Source organism: Drosophila subobscura, chromosome E, assembly GCF_008121235.1.
Source record: "Drosophila subobscura isolate 14011-0131.10 chromosome E, UCBerk_Dsub_1.0, whole genome shotgun sequence".
NCBI lineage: Eukaryota > Metazoa > Arthropoda > Insecta > Diptera > Drosophilidae > Drosophila > Drosophila subobscura.
The window spans coordinates 16054532-16065943 of NC_048531.1; the positions used below are offsets into that span (position 1 = coordinate 16054532).

Here is an 11412-nt window from a genome sequence, read left to right on the forward strand (position 1 = left end):
CTGCAATAGTCCAACCAATGGCCAACCATTGCCAGCAAATTGACTTCCATTGGACAGGCCTTTTAATACTAACTTTTTCTCTCTCTATTTTTGTCTATATTTTTTGTTCTTGGTTCGGGCTGCTGTTTGTTCTCGCCTGCAGGATTGGACATTGCAAATCAAATTCGTGCAGCTACGTGATGCTGGCGTCTACGAGTGCCAGGTGTCCACACATCCGCCCACATCGATATTCCTGCACCTCAGTGTCGTCGGTAAGTAGAGAGGCCTCCACATTTGTCCCACATTCAGCCACTAGTTTCGGGTTTACTTTGGACTTGTGTCAAGTTACGGCTCTCTGCATTCAATAATTTCACGCTGTGTTGCCTTTTTCTGTTGCAAAATCTCAGCAGCAGTTTTAGTTTTTTCCCACATTTTCGCATCGTTTTCGATGCGCTCAAGCTGAAATTAGAAATGTCCATATGCCAGAGGGCGGTCCATGTTCCAGGTGGCAGCAGGGGCTGGGACACGGTCGAGGGGAAATCCGGGCCAAATGGCAACGACTCAGCAAGTTCTCAACTCGTCGCGCTGTCCTTGGCTAACTGACGCACATTATTCTGAATTTAACAAACAATTTACTCTGAATGTGCTGCGCCTAATGGCCCTCCCTGTCTCCACTTCGGGGTCCTTTTTGCCCAAAAAACAAAGCCACTCTGGCACTCGGGCACACATGGAAACTGATGTGACAGCCCTCATTTGGCTTGAGCCAACTCTTGGCTCTTGGCTCTGGCCTGATGGTGTAAAGGGATGAAAGGCTGGAGCTGGAGCTGGTGATGGAGCTGGAGCTGGAGCTCTGAGAGATATTGATTGCACTCGGAGCGGCAAAAGAAAATTGACTCTGACTCGATTTGACCTTGGACTGTCAGAGCTAAAGAGTTCGCTTGGGCTCTGGCAATTGGATCAGGCTGTGGATGTTGGGTTGAAAGTTGCTTCAGCCACGAGAACATAGAACTGCCCTGCAACTCAAATTCATTGTCTGCTCTCTCTTTCGCCCTTCCATTCGGTTAGAAGCACGCGCCGAAATCTCTGGGCCCCCGATACGATATTTAACGCCGGGCTCCACGCTGCGGCTGCAGTGCCGCGTGGTGCAGAACACGGAGGCATCCGAGTATATATTCTGGTATCACGACAACCGCATGATTAACTACGACATTGATCGGGGCATTAACGTGTCCACGGAGCCAGGTGAGTGCGGCATGCGGCATGCGGCACGCGGCAAGCTCTCCACACAAATCAACCTGCAACATTGATTCTTCTTCCCAATTGCAGACTTTCAATCATCGGAGCTTACCATCCAGCGGACACGGCGCGAACATTCGGGCAATTTCACCTGCGTGGCCAGCAACACACAGCCGGCCAGTGTCCTGGTGCACATTTTCAAAGGTGAGTGGAGAGGGAACCCTGAACCCCGAACCCTGAACCCAGAAGCCCAATCAGAAATGCAATTAGTCTGTCGCTCAGCGGCAGCGTTCAGCATGCATTTGCATTCGGCATTCCGCTATCTGCCTGATGGAAATTTCAATTATCAGCGCAAAATGGAATATAAAACTTTGAATAAACCAAAGAAATGCATCTGTCCCTGCTACCGTGTGTGTGTGTGTGTGTGTGTGTGTGTGTGTGTTTGTGCGCTTCCTGTGCAGCTCATTTGCAGTCCATATATCACGCGAGTGAAAACAGAGAAAACAATAAAAGTAATTTATGAAAATTACACGGCCGCAAGCATGTGGATTAAAAATGCCCGCACACGACACACCACGACGACGACGACACACAGTAGCAGTAGCAGCAGCCATTTCGCAGGCAAACTGCCATTAAAGCCAGGCCATAAACTCACACACACAGAGATACACACAGATGCAGACACACTCTCCCACACAAAGATACAACCAGGCAGCAGAGCAAACAAAAGACCAACCCACATAGTTAGGATCCAGTCATAATTTATAAGTTTCTGGCGCGATGAAGCGACGTCGCTCATTAGCATTTTGTTAGTTAAGCCCGCGAGTGTGTGGCAGAGCACACATACATATACATACATATACATACATATATGTATGTGGCGGGTGTCCTCGTAAGTGCGCTCTCTCTTCTTCACGATTTTAATTAAATTTGTGTACAAATTTCATTCTCATATTCGCCCCTCTGCTGGTGCTTTGCTTTCTTTTCCCATTCATTTCATTTCATTTCTTTTCTGCTCTTCTCTTTCCGGTCTCCACAGGCGACAATCCGGCGGCCATGTATCACGGACATGTGGGCGGCTCCACCAAGACAATGCAATCTCAGCTGCATATGATTATGATAATCATTTCCACCGGCTATCGGATATTCCACACGAGTGTATATATGAAGATCTCGTAAGAGGCGCCAGCGGAAGAGCAGAAACACCAACTGGCAATGGCAACTGCCGAAGGAATGCATTTTTGTAGCCAAGTGGAAGATCTTAGCCCCTAATCTTAAACTAGTTAATTCATTCTCTCTCTCTCTCTCTCTCTATCTCGTACGTTAATCATAGAAGTGAAGGCCACATCAGAGCATACGTACTAATGTCCCAGAATCCCAGAACCCTAAGCTCTAAACTAAACAGAAACCGAAACAAGCTTAAGAAATCTCTCAAAATCTCTCTACATACTCGTACATACACGATGCCAAGCCATCAATCAACCCCTTTCTATCTTCATGTGTGTGTGTGTTAATATTTTGTGAATGTGTTAGTGTAAATGTAAGTGACAGACTTCACACTTAACAACAGACGAGAAGACCCCCAAAGAAGTGCTCCCAAGACGCCGCAACCTAGAGACAGCTAGACAGAGATAGAGCGCAAAAACTTGCAGCATGCAGCAGATACGCACATGTAAAAAAGGAAGATGGAAAAACTTTGCAAAACTATCAACTTCATGCACATGCATACATACATTCATACATACATACATACATACATACATACGTACGAGTACATAAATATTTGAGAGAGCAAAAAAAAAGAAAAACCGAGAGCAAAAGTTTACAGATTATTTTTTTAAATGTTTCATAAAAAGATTAAATGATTTCTTAAGCCATTAAATTCTACAAAAATAACTTAAGCCAGAGCGAAACTCGAACTACTTTTTTTTGGAGTGCAAGAGCACAAAGAGCTTTTATCTAATATCTCGTAAATTGTATGTATTTATCTCTGAACCAAACACTTACTGGCAGACAGACTGCAGATCAACTGGTGGAAGTAAAGTATCTAACAGATCGTTGAGGGAGACACTTCCAGACTCAAAAAGAAGACCGAAAGAACTGACCGAATAGTAGCGAGCACCCGGAAACACCCATTACCAGATGTATATCCTACCCCCTCCTTAGGGCTAAGAACTCTGGTCAGCCATCACTTTGGATGTGGCTATGATTTATGGGGGGAGTTTTACTGAGCCACAGAGAACCACTCAACTGATTAGAACGGATTTTGATTACGCATTTTGATTTAGCTCGAAAGGCAAAGCGAGAAGTTCAGAGCTAAGCTGTAAATAAATTATTGGGTAAAAGTTATAGAAAAAAAAAGGAAAAGTGAGTGGAACGCATGAGAGCAGGCTTTGGCCAGAAGTTGTTGTTAATCAAAAGAGAAATAACCAAAAATCGCAAAAGAAAAAAAAACACAATGAGAACGAGAAACATGAATCGAGTAATCAAAAATAAACTACGAGTAATTGTCTAAAATAACGCAAAATATTCACTAAAGTAAAGTAACTTTTAATTAGAGGACAAAACTTTTAACTGTCTTAGAGAGAGATGTGCAATACAGACGAACTAGCTAAAGAGCGAGCGGAGTTCCGATCAAAATCAAAGCCTCCCCAAGGATATGTGTACGTGTAAATAGTTGAGCAGCTGCAGAAACGAGTAATTCTAGCCACTAAGTCTGTGTAGTTAAATGTAACGTAAATTACCTAAAAAAAAAAACAAAAACTGAAAAAAGAAAACAAAAACCAAAAGAAACGAACAAATAAAACATAATAAAATTATGCAAACTATAAAAATTAAATGGCTTCTTGTATGGGTGACTTAAGGGGCCATCAGTGGCTGCGGCTGCGGCAGTGGCAGCTTTGGGCGAGCCATTTGGGGAGCCACCAGAATCAGCTCTCTCACTTTGTTGCTGGACCCTGCATCGGTCTCCTGCCGCCACTCGCTTCAGTTAATAAAACTAAATTGTGTGACGAGAATGATGACGACGACGTTCATGAGAATGACGACAACGAAGAGGACGAAGACGAGCCAAGACGATGAAGATGCTGGCTTGCCTGTAGGCGACACTTGATGCCTGTCTTCATCGAGTTGGCCATAAGAATGCCGTGGCGTTTCAGTTTACTGCCACGAGAGCCAGCCACCCGGCATAATGCACTTCAGACACACTCTCAGCGGCTCAACGACTCAGCCGGACTCTGTGAGAAATCCGTGTAATTAAGTTGCCAGTTTTAAGTTGCAAACTGACGGACGGAGGTAACTCGGATAAGTTCTGTTCGTCTTCTCTGCTTTCGTTCCATGGAAGTTTGATTTGTTGCCAATTTGATTGCAAACCAAAACTTGACTTTAAAAGCGAACAACAACAACAGCAGCATCCAGCCAGAATGATGATGTTAGCCACAACAGATCGAGCAAACTTCAGAGCCGCAAAACTGCTGAAACCCAAAAGCTGTTTGCCATGGCCCCGGGAGTGGGGTGTACCCAGGCAATAGTTTCAGTTGGAGGAGTACACTCGTGTGTTTACATTCAACTAGGAGTACGAGTACGACTGCGAGTGTATCGTTTATTATGCTGTATGCTCACATCAAAAGTCACTCCCAAGGGAGGGGGGCGTGAGCTGCTGCTGCAGGAGGCCAAAGCCAGAATCAAAGTCAGCAGAAAAAACCTGCCAAGGGGCGGTGCGGGGCAGGCAGTAGTCCTAGACTGAGTCCGAATCCATTATATTAAATGGATGAGCATTTTGTATGACCAAAGCGAACAATTTAACACTCAATCAGACAGGCAGAAAATCTATCTGCTGGCTGCATCCATTTCAATTTTTCATTGGCCCCGACCCCGACCCAGTTGGAGTCTCCACAGAAGCGGCAGTCGGCAGGGGCAGCCTCAACATCATTTGGCCAACTCAGGCGTGAATTTTGGCCATGTCAACGCTTAATACGTTGAAAGGGCCCAAACCGTAACGAAAACGGGGCCTGAGGGAAATTTACCAAATGCAAAACGCATTATAACTGTATTTATGCGTGTGGCATCTGTGTGCGTGCGTGTGTGTGTGCTCATAGTTGTTAGAGCTTGTCGGTCAAATGCGCTCACACAATGCCCTGCCCTTGCCATGAACGTTCCTGCCTGATGGCTGTCATAAAAATTCCAATTTAGTTTCCAATTGCTTGACTTAAAGTCCTCTTCCAGTCACTCCTGTGCGGCTGTGTGTGTGTGTGTGTGGGCTCCCTTTGAAGCTGTGTGCGTGTGTATGCCACTTCATAATAAACTTAACGACGCACAATTATGCCACAAGCCAGAGAGATGGCTGTGGGGTGCGACCGACGCAAGTCCATACAAATGCACAGCACAGCAATATCCAAGACGTTACTCATACGTCTCCCCAGCGCACCCCTGCCGAGCCCCCACAAGCGTTCCCGTTTTACATTGCCAAGCCTCTTGTAATTCAAAATGACAGACACGTACTTTGGGACAACGGCCGGGCCTGCTGGAGCTCTCTCTCTCTCTCTCTGGCCAATGTTATTATTATCGCTCGCACACACAAACACACGAACACGAGCACACACACCGAGCAGCGAAATCGATAGTCAGTGTGGGGCGAGTGGGGGAGAGTGGAAAAGTGAAAGTGGATTTTGGAGAGCGGAAATCAAAGAGGCATCAACATTCATTAGGACATTAGATTCGAGTGCACTGAGCACTCCCGTCAGTGACTTAAACTTTGGATAGACAGATGGATGCTTGCTGAACTCTCTTTCGTGCGTTTGTGGCCAAGGCCAGCCACTCCGCAAAAGTACGTCACGGATGCACACAATTTAATTAAGCAACAGATATATAATGTATCTGTCAGCCTTGAATTTGGTTTGCCACAACTAAATGAATCACAAATCGAACGGGAAAATCTGAATAGAATAAAAGGAAAACAGCCACAAGAAAAGCTAACAATAAATTAATATTAATTATAGAAAAAAGTGGCAAAATATAGTTGCAATTGCAAAGACTAATAATGAATATTTTTTCAAGAATAAAATGAACATTTGTGTGGTTTTTCCAATAAAAGCAAAGTACAATTTTTAACATCTTTCAATGCGAACCAAACCTAAGTATACCATTGGAATATCTACAGCTAATTAAATGGTCAAGTGGCGAGGAAACATTAAGCTACATTCAAATCCATTCAAGGTCGTCTGCTTGAGAGTTCGGCTAATGGATAGCAATTATTTGGGCAACTTCTTTGGGACACAGGAGCGCGGCGTGCCACAGCCACAGCCACTGAACGAACAGCCACAGATTAATCGAATGTCGGAGGGAGCGCGCAAGGGACATGCAGAGCAAGGACGCAACAATGGTAGCCGAAATAAAACAAGCTCCTTGCTCCTGTCCCGACCCCTCCAATGGCCATCAGCAGATGTTCAGGGCGTGGCCCCTAGTCGATCCCTCCCATTACCATTGCCATGGCCACTGACAACAGACAACAGACACACACGCGGACAAGTGGACACGCGGACAAGTGGTAAAGCGGACACACGCTCTCGCCCACAGATGAGCTTTATTTTTGTGCTTGGCATTCCCCACGCGAAAACTCTTTGATGTAATGAGGGCCAATTAGAACAGGCTTACAAGTGCAGAACGCTGGACAGATGCTGCTCCTGCTGCTGCTGCTGCTGTCTGTGCCGGTAGCTCGGGGTCAGTGTCAGTGCCAAGGGGTTTCGTGTGGCATCTGTTGCGGGGCATATTGAATAGTTATTGTTATTGTTGCAGTTTTGTAGCCAATTGCTCGAGCATGTACTTATGTGTTTCTCCAACTACGAATAAGTGTGTGTGGTGTGGTGTGGCTGTAGCCAATTATGGTCGAAACACGACCCTGTTGCATGTTTTTCTGCCGAAGCAAAATACAAAATAAAACTAGGAGCGTGCAATATTCATGGTGTTGATGTTAGGCAAATAGCCAACGGGAGGGGGAGCAGCATAAAAATATACAAAAATGTATTTCCCTTCCACTTCTGTTCTCTGGCCTTGTTCTGCGGCCTATAAACGCATTGCTGGCTGTGCCTGCGGGGTAGCGGCGCAAAAAAGCTTTAAAAATAAATTAAATGCCATACAACAAAAGGATTAGCAGCAGGCAGTATGGCTGTGTGTGTGTGTGTGGGGTCACAGACAGTCCCATAAACAAAGCCCGGCAACGACAAAACTTAACCCTAAGCAAAAGACAATAAAAAAACTTAAAGAGAAAGAGACACACACACACACACACAGACAAAGAGAAAGTGGCACATAGACATGTATGTACATGGAATGGCCGCAATGACCCAGCTAAACATAAACAAAAACGCAAAATGGCGCAAACATGCCACAAAGCAGCAGGCAGGGGTTGGGTTGGGGTGCGGCGGCAGCAAGTGTAGCGCACATGAGAGATATGAACTAGAAATAAACAAATATTTCGTACCCTCAGCCTCTGGAAAAAGATACAAAACTCGTATGGGAGCTCCGCTTCCTGCTCCTTCCTCCTGGACCCTGTGAAATTAGTTGGCAATGATAAAGATAAGTAACGTGAAATATGCGAAGGCCGCAAGGACCATTGAATTTTGCTTTTGCTCTTTGCTTTGCCCTCTGTCGCCATGCGGAAAAGAAAGGGAAGACAGCAAACAATTTTATGACGCTCTCTCTATCTCTCTTAGTGTGTGGACATTTGCATAGAAAAACCATCAGCGGTACTTGGAACATGTAGAGAAACCCTTTCTGGGGTTCTCGCCATTGTTCATCCATTCTACAAATAAAACTATCTAACAATTTATAATTAAATTGCCCAAATGAATAACCATTGTTCGGGGAAATTGTATAAATTAGATGTACGTTCTACATACAGAAATATTTATGTCGTAACCGTGCTACTGCTCCATCGCCCTTGATTAAATCAACTGTTTTTGTGTGTTTGCAGATTGCAGCCGGCCATCAATCATCTATTCAATTCCATTCAAGCCTGTTCCCCACTCCCCACTCTCTATCAATTGCGTGGCAACACAAATGAATAAATGTATTTTGCGAATGGACCACATGAAAAATACCAGCCCGTGCCGTGCCCCATTTTAGCTTTAAATAATTGAATTGCAATCAGTATGGGGCGAGAGGCTGTCGACTAGCAGTTACCTATTAAGTCCACACTGTCTTTCGTCGTCTATTCTAGCCAAGCAGCCACTCAGAAACTGTCACTAACTCGACTTTCTCACTCAATTTGCAGCTCATAAAATATATACATAAATCTACGCACACAGTTTTGTGTCCTCTGTCCCAGCTGGGTTTATAAATAATTAAATAATACTCGAGAATCTCAATTGGATTACGTTTTACATGCAGAAGCAGAAGGAGAATCAAGATAGTAACAGAAGCAGCAACAGCAGAGATACGGGGGGATGACCTGTTAGTTGCATGAAACTGCATTTTGGCCATGTTAGGCAGTGTCAGGCAGTGGCAGTGTCATTCTGTCCCATTGCTAATTGCCCAACACTTTGGTTGCGAACAGATCTCAAACTGGTTGGGCCTTTGCTCTGCCAAATTCATTGATTTTTCATAGACAAACAGACATATGTACTCACATACATATGTACATATGTTTACATACATTTGTATGTAAAGGCTATTGCGCTTGCTAGCTGGGGACTGGCGTGTCTGGGGGGGAGGGGCAGATCAACATGTTTTCCATATTCCATTTTGGTTATTTGTCATGCACCACGAGACCACTGTTATCTCGCTCCTGTGTGTGTGTTGCACGCTGCATGTGTAGTGTGCCACGCGTCATGTTGCACATTATGATTTGTGCTGTCGGTTAAATTGTCATTACTAGCCAAATCACACATTCCATGTTTAGTGTTTAGTGCGACTTACGAATGCTTATTCATATTCATATTCAAATTTAGATTCCGTGTGTGTGCGCCCGCCGAGCATTATCGCAATGGCAATGGCCAGAAGGTGTCTTTGCCGTATTTATTTATCACGACACGCATGCACCACGTACAGTGGCGTCTCATTAGGCAACTGTTGGGGCATAAATTATTCACGCACCCTGCGAACCCGCCTACAGACGGATGTGTTAACCTCTCCGGACTGTGGCAGGACATCCATCAGTGGGTGGAATCAGTTGCATAATAATCTCAGTTCTAGGACCAATCATAATGTAATTTCACATTTGTTCACTCACTCCCCAATGGAAGATTTCTGCACTTTGCAGTAGATTTTGTTTGCTCTTCTGTTTGTTCTTCTATTTGAGTTTGAATTTTGGCTTTGGGTTTGGGTTTCGATTCAGATTATGTATTTGCCCACCCGGAAACTCCCACCTCTGCGAGGGCATTGCGCAAACACAGACTTTTGGCTGACTTTTCCAGTTGTGCAATCGAGTGCCTCAACCACATGGCCAATGGCACAGTGCAACAAAAAACGAGGCACTGACTGATTGCATGTGAACATTTTTGGTTGCTAAATGTGAACAATCATCGCTCGAGGCTCGAATGTTTTATGCTTTAAAGTTCATATTCGACTTGTTATGTGAACATCGACTCATTTCTTTGTGGCACAGTGTACGCAAAGCTGCTGTTGGGCGCTTTGCACTCTCGACCAAAATCAAATTTCCAAAATTTGTATATTGACTATTTGCTTGTGGCTCTGCCGAGCAACTGCATATGACCTACTGCCTTCTGCCTACGCTTGAGTGCCACCGGACAGGGCCAACTGAATGTCTCTACGCAGCGTAAAATTATCCTCCGTTTATTTGCCAATCTCTGGCTTGTGGTCCAATTGCGAGCTGCTGCAGGAGGGGGATTAAAAACAATTGCGAAGCTCAGCTCAAAGCCCAGGACTCTGCTCAGCTATTTCCTGAGCTATTTTTAGCTGGGGGAACGGTGCTGGTTGTTGTGTCAACCAACAGCCAGCAGCCAACAGCCAGCAGCCAGCAGGATAAATATTCTAACAATTCATGTACCATTCTTAGGGGCGCCACTAACAAGCGTTGCGTGCCAGCAAGAAAAAGTAAAATTGCTACGTACGATGCCACATCAAAGTACAAAGGACTCAATGTTTCACAGGAGCGCGTGTGGGGGGAGACACCGCCCCAGATAGCAACTCAAGTATTCCCAGACACTGCACACGCACCCCGGCAGGATATGGAGCTCCACTTCCTCCACAGAGGAAACTTCTGCCCCCATGTTGCAGCATCCTCAGGGAAAAAACATAAACCAGCAATAGAAACAGCAGCAGCAAGTGTAGCAGCTGCAGGACTCACATCACACCCATTCCGCCTCCACAATCGCAAAGATTGAGATGCGCCTGGCAGATGTTTGGACCCGGCCAGAAGGGTGCCAGAGCGGATGAACTGCTAAACGCTTTTGGCACCTTAACAAGGAAAACAGCTGCAGTGGCGACGTGGCAGAGTGCCTGAGTGGCAGTGGCAGTGGCAGAGTGGCTGAGTGTGTCTGTGGCGGCTGCAGACAAACAAAATATTGTTACATGAGAAATTGCCAGCAAATAGAAAAAAAAACGCCATAAAAAACCCACACAAACAATAAAAACAAAAACAAAAATAAAAAATACCAAAAACTAAACAATAAAAGCCAAAAGTTTCTTGTGCGCTTTTTTGTGTCGGTGGCTGGGCTGGTGGCGGGCCAAAATATGTTTTTGCCCCAGCAAAAAGCTCGTAAAAAACATGCAGAACCGAGCGACCTCCATTCCATGGTTAAATTTGAGATATTTACTGATAAAAGGCATTATGGTTTTAGATGAATTTGTTAAGTGGATATTAAATTGCAACAAAATGAAACTACACCAGAAAAGTATTCAAATTTCGGGTGTTGGGCTGTTGACTAGCAGCATAAGCAACAATCGACCTGCAGGCGTTATGCATTCTCCATTCATGCCCGCATTCACGGTTTGGTTACATTGTTAAATTTCTGTAATGGCGCGTTAAAGCGTTAATGAAGCGCTGGTAATCGAGTGAAGTGGGGGGGGGCGCAGTTCCGCTCCGGCACCGACCCACATTCGCGAGCCCAACCGCTGACCGCCGCGCTATCCGCAACTATCCACACCAGAAACCATGATTGATAACATCTCCAGGACACACACACACACACACACAATCACAGGCGCACGTGCTGGTCGCGGACATTCGTGTGGCAAAAA

At 45.2% G+C, this 11412-nt stretch overlaps 1 protein-coding gene across 2 annotated transcripts in view; it reads left to right on the plus strand.

The window, feature by feature from the left end:
* The window catches only part of LOC117891449, a 32077-nt gene extending 29138 nt beyond the window's left edge, over nt 1-2939 (plus strand). The window contains exons 4-7 of one of the 2 annotated variants that reach the window (XM_034796929.1): nt 143-251; nt 1048-1221; nt 1306-1419; nt 2255-2939. In XM_034796929.1, the coding sequence (XP_034652820.1) occupies nt 143-251; nt 1048-1221; nt 1306-1419; nt 2255-2394 (537 nt within the window). In that variant the 3' untranslated portion in view covers nt 2395-2939. Of the gene's footprint in view, nt 1-142; nt 252-1044; nt 1222-1305; nt 1420-2254 lie in introns of both variants that reach the window. The other variant, XM_034796928.1, reaches the window with a different exon arrangement.
* The last annotated feature ends 8473 nt before the right edge of the window (nt 2940-11412 follow it).